Consider the following 14326-nt stretch of genomic DNA (forward strand, 5'->3'; position numbering starts at 1 on the left):
GTTAATGTACTACTTATGGTATGTGTTATGTTTTGTGACTATTCACTTTTTCTCAGATAATGTTTCCTCATTATTTGCTAGTGATTTTTTACATACTTTTGCTATCCTATTACTTTGGATAAAATATAATTTTCTATTAACAATTTCTGTTTCCTTAGGTCACATTGCAGAATCGACTGGCATTACAAAAAGCCAAATTATCAGTCTATGTGCAACCACCTTTAGTATTGACTTGTGACCAGTTCACCTTTGAATTTATGGGTAAGTGTTCTGTTTTGGCTTAAACTGTTTCATGGTGAGGTTTCCTTTTAATTAAAAGATTTTTTTTGGTTAGTATGTTTATTTCATGACTATATTTCTTGTCTGAATAGTGAGACTGGTATCTTTCTAAAGTCAGTGATTGTGTTTGGTTGATATTTTCCCTCCAAACATCAAGCATGAATGATACTTTTTTAAAAACAGGAACATTTAGTCAATGGTCATTGAGCTGAAGTAATTACAGATTTTCAAGTGCTTTCCTTAACTAGATGGGCCTGTAATTGTACTTAAATACTATAATTTGGAAAGCTTTCTTTATTGGTATTCTCTAGTGAGCTGTTTATTGACTCAGTTATGTTTGCAGAAAGCATATTGGCTTTGGAGTCTGGCCTGAATTTGAATCCTGGTTCTGACACTTACTCAATGTATAACCTTTAGCAAGCTACTTTAGTAATTACTGGGAACCTTAATTTCTTTTAATTTGTAGAAAGGGGATAATGATATCTGTCTTGCAGGGCTGTTTTGAGACTTTAATTAGAAAGTGATGCTATGTAAGATATCTGTAATAATGCCTAAAATAGTAGAAAGGTTGTAAATGGCAACTCTTAGATTTTTTTGCACAGAATTTCTCATGCCCTACTGTTTACATCGAGTTGTCATTAGTCCTATCAGAATGATTTATGATTTATCTTTCTAGTCTTTTCCTTTCTTTGTTTACTGCTGTTGTTCAGCTAGTGATTCTGTATCTTATTAATGAAGTCAAGAACATATTTCTTTCTTTGCCCTTACTTGAGTGCCTGGCAGATAGGGGGAATTCAATAAAATATTAATTGAAACACTGAATGAATGGTTGAATGGTTGAAGTAACCTTGTATGTGATAACCAGTCATTGGATTCTCACTTTATTTTTTAATGTTTTCACAATACTTCCAATTTGTCTTTCTAAAACATTCTGAACAATTTATTCTTCCACTTCTCCTAAGACTGCCTAATACCAGTTGGAGGTCAAATACACAAATATAGAAAGTTAGGTATAATATGCAAAGTCATTACAGTTACAGATATATCCATATGCAGTTCCCCTTCCATTTTCCCCTGCAGTCTGATTCTAGCCATGATAAAGTATACTATTCACCATTCCCAAATTCTCTTGCTTTTTTGTGTACATTTTTTTTTTTTCTAATCATACTGCCTTTTCATCTGACTAAAGAGAAGCAGTGACTTAGAGTATGGGCACCCTTGTTCTGGAGTCAGCCTCAGTTCTATATGAGCTATACGGCCTTGGGCAAGCTCCTTAATCTCTCGATAGTCAGTTTCCTCATGCACAAAAGTTGGGAACAGTAATAGTAAACACCTTGCTGGGTTATTGTGAGAATTAAAGAAATTAATCCATGTAAAATGCTTGGGATAGTAGCTGGCATGTAGTGTGTGCATATAACTTTAACTGTTGTTAATAATAATTTCCCCAAATTTTGTAACTTAATATCACTTTTAACTGTTGTTAATAATAATTGCCCCAAATTTTGTAACTTAATATCACTTTTACATTGCTTATAGCACCAGAGATGAGTAGAACAGTAGCCTTTTCTGTTTATCTGAAAGGGAGTTATACACCACCTGAATTGGAAGGAAATGCTGTTGTCTCATATTCCAGACCATCAGGTAAACTCACAGTTGTTTACAGATTTATAAGCCTAATTACTCCTTTTAAATTGTTGGAGTTATGAGTTAAATGTTTAAGATTGAAAAACGCATGTAAATATGACTAAATGGAAAAATATTCTTTCCTAGTGTTAAATAAAATTGTATATCTAAATTACTTTTATGTGTTATGAATTATTAGAGATTCATCTATTTATCTGATTTCTGCATATAATGTTTGATTCTGTCTTAATTAATAGCAAATATATTTTTATTAACACTAAAAGAATGGTATTAGACTTCACTTATTTGAACCAAGGAGAAAAGCCTAGTCTGAATCAGTGAAAAAGACTATTATGGATTGCTTTAATATAAAGCAGTATTCAGAAGTTTAGACACTATTTTAGTGACTAAATAAAACTCTTTAGTGGGGTACATATTAAAATATTTAAGAACAGACTTACTAAAATTTGACCTGTAGTTTGTCAAGGAACTCATTTTAAATTGAAAAAGTTATCTTCAGTTGAGATTCAGTTAGTATAAATTTCATCTTTGGTCAAATTTTATAGTGTGTTTTTCCCTGTGCAGTGGATTTTTCATATTAACTGTTTGACAGCTTGTTTATTGGTAGGATATGATTAATTAGTCATTGCTTTTTAAAAAATGTTTTAACATAGTGTAACTGATAATAGCATGTTTTAGCATTTGCATTTTTTAAACATTTCTTATAGTTTTTTTTAGTTCTAAAAGTTTTAGAGATGCATCAATTATCTTTTTCTTCTCTATTGATGTCCGCTTTGCTTATTTAGCAATGTTTTAAAATAATTATAGTTTAAAAAAATAATTATAGTTTTAATTTTGTCTAAGTGAATTTTCTGGCTTATGCAGTGACAACTTTATATTCTGAAGTGATTTTATAACTTTGATACATGTTTTCAAAATCTATTCTGCTTTGTAAGTTATTTTGCTTTAAGTTGTTAAAAAATTCATTATTAGTCAAAGTTGACCACTTTAATCATTTATTGTATTTTCAAAATTTGGGGTTATGTAAATATTTTATGTATAAATGACTTTGAGAAAGCTGGCTTCATTAAGAAATATAAAACTTCCAGAAAGGCATCAAAGAGTGATAGACTTTTTTAGTTGGACATTTCTGGAAAGGACATTAAAAGTTTTAAAATTATTTTAATTTTGAGTTGTGAAATAAAAAAGAAATATTTGGCTAAAATCTCTAGATCATTTATCATTAATTGAGCATCTCACTAATAATGGAATTTTTACACTTTTTAATCCTTGTTACAGTTCAAATATGTATTGTAGACACTGTTGACACCTTAATTCAACTAAATATTTAATTTGTTTTCAGGGAAAGGAGTGACACTAGTTGAAAATGATTTAAAGTAGAGAAATGGGTTGTGTAGGTGGATAAAATGCTTTACAAATACATTATAAAGTAGTAAAATCAGTTTGTGAGCTTATGGTTACACATATCATTTTTAATGATTAGACTTTTCTATAGACAGAATTTAAAAGATTATAAATTATTGCTAAACCAAAGAGCATAGCATTAATTAGTTGAAAGTTAATTAGAGATTAAAATGTAAAAAAAGTTTATAAAAGTAAAAGAATACCAAGACAAGCCAAAAACAAAAACCAAAAGACATTAGTCCACAGTGTACCTATTGACTGAAATGATAATATAAGTGAGAGAAACTAGAAATATTGTGTATTTGGCCTTGCACTCAAATTTTTTCCAACAATTCTTTAATCCTCTTGATGTCATTTATGTATTGAGTCTGGTTTGCTCTTTGTCTAGATCATATACCTTATCTCTGTTTGTGTGTGTTTGTGTGTTTCCACATTTACACCAGAGTACAAGCTGCGTGGACTTCTGAGAATGGATTTGTAGATATATTGTTAGATTTCATGTTATACTCTTCAGTTGTGAATTGACTTATTTATGTTGGGGGGCCATTTAAATCATCTAAGAGAACCTTGAAAATTTCAATGTATATTTTTAAGCAAATGTGTATTAAGTTTGTACTGTAATTTGGCCACAAATAAATTGTTACATTCTTTCTCCCCTGCCCTTTTCTGCATCGCCTCTGGTGGATAGATCGAAATCCTGATGGTAAGTGAAAAGAATTTAGAACAAAATGAATTTCAGAACTGAAAATTGGTCAGTGAATTGAACTGGTATTATACCATGAACGAACTATTTTTACAGACTGCTGTTTTAACTATAGAAACCTGTTTAGGATGATTCAGTGCCTTTATCTGGCTATGGAGAGGATCAGAAATGTTTCCTCTTGTAGAGACTTGTCATTTGTTATTAGTTGTTTCAGAGTTCTGAGAAAGAATAAAGCTCCATGACTTTTTTGGAAAAAAAAAAAAATCAGAAGTGTCATTGACCACTTATAAGTAAGTCATTGGTGATTTACTTATATGCTCTATCTTATTTTACTTAAAGGAAGAATAAGGAAAAAATGGTGTTCGTCACTGAATTCTAATTGTTTTATTTTTCTTTCTTTCTATTTTTAATTGATTGAGGGATGGGATAAAGCGGTCAAGGTGTAAACAAGGGTATAAGGAAAGGATAGGCCATGTGGGGTCTTTTTGATCATGTTTGTGATTTTGTTTTTGTTTTTGTTTTTTTTAAAGATTTTATTTATTTATTCGAGAGAGAGAGAGAGAGAGAGAGAGCGAGAGAGAGAGATATTGAGAGATTGAGGGGCAGAGACACAGGCAGAGGGAGAAGCAGGCTCCACGCGGGGATCCCGACATGGGACTCGATCCCAGGTCTCCAGGATCACTCCCTGGGCTGAAGGCGGCGCTAAATCGCTGAGCCACCCAGGCTGCCCATGTTTGTGATTTTGGTGTGTATTCTGTGATCAAAGGGCAGCCACTAAATGGTTTTAAGTATGTCATGAAGTGCATGGATGTGAACATGCACACACACATGCTTTTGCCCCTGTATATGACAGGAATAGATTTGTGTTTTGGAAAGATCACTCTCATTGCAGTGTGAAGAACTGGTTTTGAAGGAAAGCCAAATTACACGTCAGATGGGCAGCTGGAGGTTATGGCAGTGGAGTGGAGGAGAGGCAATAGAGATGGGGCTGAGACCTATTTAGGCTTCAGCTCATTAGTAATGAGCACACCTATTGCACAGGTCTTGAGATCTGAGTATCATCTCTAGTAAAAGGGATCAGGGTTCTTAGAGAAAAGGCTGTTTCCAGGTCTGGAGAAGGGAAAATAAGAGAGCCTATCCTATATTGTTGGGTCAGAAAGCAAAGAAGTGGTTAAGAAATGATAGTACATCAAAATGATTCAGAAGCCAGTGAAGGAGTTTCCACTGGCTAGATATGGGACATTTTGAGCATCAAAATCATAATAGTAATGTATTATAATATGCTGAAGACAAATAGAATCTGTGAGTATAGTCATATAAAACGGTATGTATAGAGGGAAAACTCTACAAGAGGATGTCAGCTAATAAATGTAGAATGAGTAATAGAATTAGAGAATCATTATTTTGCAAAACCTGTGCAATAGTTAGTTCAGGCAAGATTTGTCAGTGGACACTAAATTCATTGGAATAATAGAATATTCCATCTCAAAACATACTCCATAGATTACTTTTTAATTGCAAAGAGAACACAATTTCTTTACAGGATTGTTTTTGTAATACTACTGTAATCAAACGATCAATCGATCAATGTTAGCATCATTATCAGAATACTGACATTATATACTTTCTGTACTGATGTGCATATCTTTTGAGACATACAAATTGTCTTTTATAAATGTCTGTTATGTTTTCTAAATTGTCTGTTTTCTGTATGTCCAAATAGATCCACTGCTTTCTCTGGTCAGAACACCATCAATACTTATTCTGTGGGCTTATTTCTTATCTTGTTTAAAATTTGTGGGGCAATGTCATCAAAGTTCTCATCCCTTAAACTTGCCTGGGTCAATGATGACTGTTACCAATTGTATTTTTCCCAAATCCGTTATTTATGACTCTGCTGAAATACCTATCATAATATGAATTTTGTTAAGTTTGTTCCTTAGGTTTCCCTAGTAGACTTTGGGCTCTTTGAGAGGAGGGTTCAAGTATTCATTGTTGAATTGTGCAATATCTGGGTAGATGACAGGCACTTAGAGTATATCCTGCTTCGATTATTTTTCCTCCCAGACACAGACTTAAGTGGTGGTTTATCTCTGCTTATTAGATATTTTAAGATAAATATTAGATGACAATATTAATTAGTAATAAATAAAATACTTAAAAACAATGACAGTAATTTACTCATCCAGTTTTGGTAATGCCAACTACCTGAGTTGCATTGTATCTGGGAGGTGAAAATATATTCATATGAGAAACATTTTAATAGGAGTTAAGTGTTTAGCTTAATAACATGAAATATACTTGTCAAATTAGGATTTGGGTTATTAAAAATGACTATTAATAATGAATGTTTACATTTTACTTGGCAAGATTGATCTAGCTGGTAAGATTTTATACTGACTTTTGTAAAATACCATATTATTTAAATGATTTAACTTCAAAAAAATTAGTAAAGGTTATCATTGAAAGGAATTTACTCCTTCTTACTGTAAATTCAGCCCAAACCAAGAGAAAAAAATCACAATACATGGAAATTTTAGTATTTCAATACAAAGCTAATAATCTCTTATGATATATTTTAAAATTATAATTATGCTTTAGAGAGTAGAGTTGAAATATTCAGCTTCATCTAGTTGCAAGGTTGCATAATATGTTGCCACTTAGATCTTAACTTACACACAAAGCTTCAAATTTCAAAGACTGGTCCATTTTATTGGCCTGATCTGTTCAGGCTCTTTGCAGATAAGCAGTCCTGCTTTTACATATGGAAAAAGAGAAGCAAAGGAGATTTTATGTTGTCCCATAAGAGTTAGTCTCCATTATGTCTGCATTAAAGTTACATGACATGGGCAGTGTAAAACATGACTGCAGATGGGGCACAGTACGTAGCCAGACATAACAGGAAGGGATCAAGGAAGTTCTGGCTCCCAGACATTGCTACTGCTTTGGGGTTCCTTGTTTTCAATATGAAATGACTCTAGCAGGCCCCTGGAAAGAGTTCTGAAGGCATTATATAGATGTGTAATATATATAGTTATTCTACTCTGATATATATGTTCTTTTTTACCTTTTTTTCCCCCAAAGCACATTTTGGCATCCCTCTTGACAGGGATACTAGGCTCCTGGGTGTGCCAGGTGTAATTAGAATTCTCTTCTTGGAGAAATTGTTCTGTCAAGAGTGGTTTTGATGTGAATTTTCTCTCTAAGTGTTAAATAATTTTGTGATTAATTGCACCAGAGTAGTTGCGACTATTCATTTCCTCTGTTAGGCTAGAAAGGGAAGTGTCTGAAGGAGAGGTGATTATATTTGATAAAAAACTGCAGAACAAAGTCAGTCTGATGAATGAGTAGGCCAATATTTGAGTATTAATAAATGACCTTTTTTTTCTCCTCAGTAATAACACTCAGAAAGTTATTTGAATGAGCCAGATATAGAGACTGTTTTGCCAACTACATAGAGAAAATATCACTGATGGTAGGAAAAATTGGGACCAATTAGACTTTCAAGTAAATTGAAAGCTATTGTAGTAGAAAATTTGAAAATTAAATACATGTAATTATTTCCTTCCTTATTATAGGCACATACATGCATGTATTCACACATACCTCTCTACCTCTGGCTTCAGGTTTTTAGATGCAATCACAGCCTGAAGAGTAAATTGGTAGCTAAATTTACATTTCAGGCTTTTCAAGAAAATGTAAAGCTCAATAAAAATGTGTCTCTGATAAACCCCTTTAAATAGTGGAGATTGTATTTTAAAAGACTGGGGTTTTAATTTAATGGGAAGTAGTATTAAATACTGGCATTGTAGTTTTTCTTCTTGAAGAAATGGTTTCCTTAAACTGGTTTCTAAAGGATTTCATATTCTTTTTTCTCCAATGGTAAAACTTTTTAAGCTGCTAGCATATAAAAAAATAGCCATAAAAAAGCTGCTAGCATATAAAAAAATAGCCATAATCATTTTATTAAGTATAAGTGTCATCATTTTTCAAAATAATGTTTTCCAAATGTCCTATGAAACATGTTTACAGTACCTGGAGAGAAAAGAAATTCTGGAGGGTTTCTACAAATCTTAGCAACTGCTGACCATTGCCCTAGTGTGTGATACTGTCATTAACTGACCTGAGTTGTGAATTGAGTTATACTGTATTTCCCTTCTTGCATTCATTAGTTCTTGCTATCCATTTGTTTCAGTTTCTGAAAACCTACATATACCACAAGTTTCTTAGCTCTAGGTTCTTGGAGATTTAGGATAATAATCTTCAAATATATAGACTCAGTAACATAAGGCCAGTGTTGTTGATTGTGATTATTATTTTTTTTTTACCACCAACTCAAGCATTATCTATCTGATCCAAGTGAAGTAGAGCCACAGTTTTTAGCAATATAGTTTTATTTATTTTAAAAATATTTTGTTTATTTGTTCATGAGAGACACACAGAGAGAGGCAGAGACATAGGCAGAGGGAGAAGCAGGCTCCCTGCAGGGAGCCTGATGTGGGACTTGATCCTGGGACCTTGGATCATGCCCTGGGCCAAAGGCAGACGCTCAACCGCTGAGCCATCCAGGCGTCCCAGCAGTATAGTTTTAGAAGGACATTTACAGTCAGATTTTGTTTGAACACTTAGCTTAGACTTTGGTTGAAAGTGTATCAAAGGTAGCTTCTCTGTGCATTTACAGAATTGTCAAAAGATGAAGGATTTTTTTCCATTACTACATTCATTAAAAATGAAGGACATGGAAAAAGGTTTTAGTTTCCTTGTTCTTTCCAGGCTGCATCTATTAATTGAGACTGTAATTTATATATTGTAGAGGAAACATATTAGTAGGTATATTTCCATAATTTGGGGATATATAAACTATATGAAGTTAGAAAAAAATAATGCTTTGCAATATTTTTTATGGTGATATTGATCGTTGTGGTTTGGACAGTAGCTTAGATCATGTTACCATAATATTTTGAATCAAAACATTTCATCATTGTAAAGTACAAATACACATGCCTCTAAAACCTCACAGAATGTCAGGGAATAATGTCTTGGGACTTTTCTAAAGAGACACCAGTTATAATTTGTATCTAGGTTTCAAGGAGAAGTGAATTTAACATCTGTTGGTTATGAGCAAAAAAATGAGCTATGTAAAATTTAATGGATAATAGATTATGTTGAAGAGAATCACAAATATGCTCCACATGCTCTGAAAAAGTATTTAATTGACCTCATATATCAATATACTTGCCATTGTTGATGATCACTCATTATCCTAGTGAATAAGTACTTCTGGAAAGTGTACTTCCAGCTTGGATATCGAGTAAGCTGTACAATTCCAATTGGCATTAACAGAATATATCACTAATTCTAGGGATCCTGCTTTGGGATATGTCCCCAAACTTTAGCTGCTTCTGCTTTTGCTATCTTTAAGTTGCTCACTGACTTCACTATAAAGAAATAAAGGGTTTTAACTATAATGATTAATAAATGTCAATTAGATTAAGAAAAAAAAAGAAATAAGGGAATTAATGTGTGGATATATCAAATAGAGTAGAATATTTTAAGTTTTTCATTTCTCTACAACAATATACTAAGGTAGAGGTTTCAATATATTACCTTTTATCTTACCAATTAAAGGTGGAATCCTAGAATAAAAAGAGAGAAAACTAAAGTTGTAGAATTGCTTTTCTAGATTTATAAGTAGAGAACTTAATTTGCTTTGGTTTCAATTTCATTCTTTGTAAAAATATTGAAAGGAATGATCTTAAAAACTTTTAATTTTGACATAAAACTCTTCATTGTTATTTATTTACCTATTTGAATATGCCTGTAAATGTACTGAAACAATTCATTTGAATGACCATTTAATACTTTCAAAATGTCACTTAGCAGGGATATGTAAAGTTTAATGCATTGAGAAAAATTTAATTTATATGAAACTAATTTCTTAATATGGAAATAATGTGAAATTCAGTAAACTTCACTAGAGCAAATTCTGCTTTTGTACTTATAATTTATTGTAGATTTTTAATTGTAATTTGAATCTTCAATAAGTAAAAATAGCTAAAGATTTAAATTTTTTGGTGGTAGAAAAAAATATTAGATAAAGTCATATAACATCTTCCTGATACAGATTTGCTCATTTAGCTGATAGTCTTGGATTGAGGGTAGAACTATTAAGGTCTTAGTTTAAAAGGCAGTTCAGTAATTGAGTATAAAACTAAATATACTGTTTTGTGTAGTGTTCAACTGTGATGATTTTTAAAATATGCTGTTAGAGTAAAGCCTACACTCTTTTTTTTAGGATTTTATTTTTGTCTTGAACTCTTTGGCAATAATTTTAAAAATGTATTATAATAATACTTTATAGTTTTTTCAGTTATGCTAAATGAAATGGACAGGAGCAAACTTTTAAACTAAGATGTATTGCTACTCAAACTGTTAATAGAGTTCAGTTTTTTGGTCAAATTTTCTGTCAAATCTATGAATCTACATTTTTCTCTTTTTATTTCAGGCATTCCTCGGGTTATCCAATGTAAATTTAGACTTCCTCTGAAATTAATCTGTCTACCAGGTCAGCCTTCAAAAACTGCAAGCCACAAACTAACTATTGATACCAACAAATCTCCAGTTAGTCTTCTCAGTCTCTTTCCAGGTAGGACTTTTGAAGTAACATGCCTGTAACATCAGAAATGTTAAGAATTCAGAATGGAATCCTTCATCAGCAGGTAATGATAGGGTAATTATCAGATAATTGTTAAGTCAGAATATAAAAATGCCTCAAAGATTTTTCTCTCTTGTTTGCCTGTTCAAAGGCAAATAGCTTATATCAACAAGGTAATAAGGTATACCTTTTAAGTTTGATTAAAATTATTATAATCATTATTTTGCTTCAGTATTCAGAAATGAAAACATCAAATGTTTCTTTTTAGACTGGAATTTTTTGCTTGGAATGTAAATATTTATTATTCATCTTTATTTTAGGTTTTTGACTATGTACCTTTTTAAAGTATATTCTATGCCCATAAAAAGTAATCTTATAAGTAGATGCTCTTTGTGGTTTTGCTTTCTCCATCAGCTGGAGGGGGCGATTGTTCAGTTCTCTGGCTCTGATCCTTTAGAAAGGGCTTTGTATATAAAGCTTGAATATCACAGTGAATTTGGGGGTAATTTGTGAAGGTGTGACTTTCTCCAGGTGTCAGCTTTTCTTTCTGAGTAGCTTAGAAAAGAGAGGTGTTGATTGGATAAGACATCTTTAGTAGCCAGGTTTCTAATGTGTAGCATCTATTAACTTTACTGTGTTGGGGTGGAATTAAAAAAAAAATCTTGGAATTAAATCAGCCTTTTTAAATCCCTCATTAAAAATTGGCACTGTTGACTATGATATGCATCCTCATTCTGGCATTAGTGGATAGGATTTAGAATACAAAGAGTATTTTCCACAAGGTTTAGAAATTTATGGTAAGTCAACTTTTGTGTTATTAACTACTTAAAGTGCTTAAAATTTATTTTTCATTAATTTGAAGTGTTTAAAAAGCTTTATTTATATCTAGCTCAATGAAAAATCTCCGAAGTTAAATAATCTTTATTACAATTAATCTGTTCTTTAGTTTTAATTGAATTTGGATACACACACACACATTGTTAGCAATGTTTTGTAATGTTTGGTGTCTTTATCTTTTCCCTTCCCTTTTCTTTTTTTCTCAGTTTTCTCAGAAAACATCTGGGTTATAAAAAAGGCAGAAAGAGTCACTATCCTTACAACATCTTATGCAAATGTATTAGTTCCTTGGGTCCCCTATACTGTCCTGGGAATATTTGGAAATTGCATGTTGGACTCTGAGTTTATTGGTACCTTTGAAAAATGTTTAAGACCCTGGCTTCTGAGTTGGTGATCTTTACTGTGGGTGGATGAAAACCCACAGAGATTGAATAAAAATGGATGCTTTTAACCAGAGAGGTAATCTCTGTAAGATATAGATTAGATGGGAAGAACTAAGGAAAGCTTAGATAACTCATCCATTTTCCTACTGATTTTGGGCTAATTGTTTTAATGTCACAGATATTTTAGGCTTAGCAGCATATATTTGCTTCTTACTCACTTAATAAATGGGACTCAATGACAAGTTTTAGAAAAATTTCCCCAAGATCCAATGTGTATGATTTAGCAGGTTCTATTTTGGAGTTCTTGGATGTGTATTCATATTGGACATGATGGAATCCTGTAATTATTTAAAATAAGTATTCTTGGTACTTTTTCACCTTTTACTTCTTGAGATTGCTTTTCCCTCTTGATGTATATAAAACTTTGTATGTTGATGTCAAGTAAACTTGCTATTGCAAATTATTTTTTAACTGAAGTAAACAAAATTGATGATCTTCATAGAGAAAAAAATAAAGCTAGCTGTAAGCTACATCTCTTCCTATTTATTTATTTCAGTTCTTTGTTCTGAGAAAATATAGGTGTATTTAAAATAACTTTTAATTTTTCTTATTACAAAAGAAATGTGAAATTTGAAAATGGACAACCAAAAGGAAAAACAAAAATTCCTGGTAATTCTACCATCCAGCAATATCTGCTTATGTTCATTACATTTTCCTAATCATTATAAAAAATATCTTTCATTACCCCCAAAGGATTTTACTTTGCATAATGCTGTGAAGTGTCTTTCTATATAATTAGATATTTTATTATATGATTTTAAGGATTGCATAGTATCCTATCATAAATCCATGCTATAAGGTCATTTGGCCGGCATTATGGTTTTTTTTTTTCAGCATTATTTTTTTGACATAAATATTATTTTCAGTTTGTTAATATTGTAAATATATTGTAGCAGTACTTCTCCAAATTTATTATTATTTCTTTGATGAATATCTAAAAGTGGAATTATAGAGTGAAATAAAGGATAAGAGTATTTTAAAAGCTTTTGAAAATATGTCAAACTGACTAAGCAAAGGGCCCTATCAGTTACCCTATCAGCAGTATTCAAATAGAGGTATCTAGTACCCCAAATCCTTGCCTTTAGAGAATATTATAATTATAAAAAGCTTTAATATGCTTAATGGCTATATATTTACTTATGTATATATAGATATCTGGAGTGCTATTGGCTAAATGTTTCTTAAGTACTAAAGATACAGATATAGGGCAGCCCCAGTGGCGCAGCGGTTTAGCGCTGCCTGCAGCCCAGGGCGTGATCTGGAGACCCTGGATCGAGTCCCACGTCAGGCTCTCTGCATGGAGCCTGCCTCTCCCTCTGCCTGTGTCTCTGCCTCTCTCTCTGCATCTCTATGAATAAATAAATAAAATCTTAAAAAAAATAAAGATACAGATATAATACATACATATATATGTATGTATATATATGTGTTTGTTTATATAGATATATATTCTTCCCGCCCTCCATATAAAGTGAGGTCCAGAAATGGGCAGTGGAATCTGGTGTAGTGGTTTATGAATGTTATCAAAGACCCGCTTTTTTCTTTCTTTGCACTGTGCCTTTTCTAGTGTGTTGATTGGCCCATGACCATAAACTGCTTCCAATTCAGTCATCATAACTGATTACAAGTTATGAGGTAAAGAAAAGAGACAGCTATAACAATGACTATAACTTTTATCAGAAAGGCATGTTTCCATAATCTTAGGAAATTTCTACTGGGGTCTCAATAGCCACAATAGTGTTGCATAGCCTCCTGTAGCTGTAAAGGAGACTGGGAACTAATAGACAGGGACTAAGGGAAAAGGGGAATAGATGTTAAATTAGCTGACATTCAGAATATGCTGTGATACCAGTAATTTTACACAAGAACTTTACTTACATGGAATAACAAATAGCATGCCATTTATGCTACTCAAATATATGGTTATCTTTCTTTGTTAATAAATTTATATTTTAATGATACACAATATTCCTTTGTTTGGAGGTACCATGTATATAATTTTTTTTTAAATTTTGTACTTCTCCGTTTCTCTATAGAGATTCTTTGAAGACAAATGACTGAGTTAGAGTATGCATACTTGAAAACTTTATTTAGATGCCATCCTTCCTTCCAGTATAACCATATCAGGTTATGTGACCAATATCATGGTTCATACTAAGGGTGTAGCAGATGGATTTTAGAAATTTTTGACATAGTTGGGTGAAAAATGACATTTGCATTTCTAAATTAAACAGACATTTTGTAATTTTCATTAACTACTTGTATTTTTTTTACTTTTATTCTTTTTTAACATATAAGGTTTACATTTATACATAGTAAAATTTAAGATTTAATTATGTTAATTGCTTTCTTTATAGTTTC

The 14326-nt window shown here is 31.9% G+C and overlaps 1 protein-coding gene across 16 annotated transcripts in view; it reads left to right on the forward strand.

Moving 5' to 3' along the window:
• Positions 1-14326, forward strand: part of BBS9 (Bardet-Biedl syndrome 9) — a 433011-nt gene that overhangs the window by 196974 nt on the left and 221711 nt on the right. For 14 of the 16 annotated variants that reach the window (XR_004804558.2, XM_049093796.1, XM_035698350.2 and 11 more), the window contains 4 exons: positions 159-261; positions 1816-1920; positions 4016-4030; positions 10536-10676. Coding sequence is in view for 15 of the 16 variants with exons in the window: in XM_049093796.1 (XP_048949753.1) it covers positions 159-261; positions 1816-1920; positions 4016-4030; positions 10536-10676 (364 nt within the window). In the remaining variant the exon portion in view is untranslated. The remainder of the gene's footprint in view (positions 1-158; positions 262-1815; positions 1921-4015; positions 4031-10535; positions 10677-14326) is intronic. The other 2 variants (XM_035698355.2, XM_035698357.2) reach the window with 1 other exon arrangement.

This window comes from Canis lupus, chromosome 14 (assembly GCF_003254725.2).
Source record: "Canis lupus dingo isolate Sandy chromosome 14, ASM325472v2, whole genome shotgun sequence".
In the NCBI taxonomy this organism is placed as follows: Eukaryota; Metazoa; Chordata; class Mammalia; order Carnivora; family Canidae; genus Canis; species Canis lupus.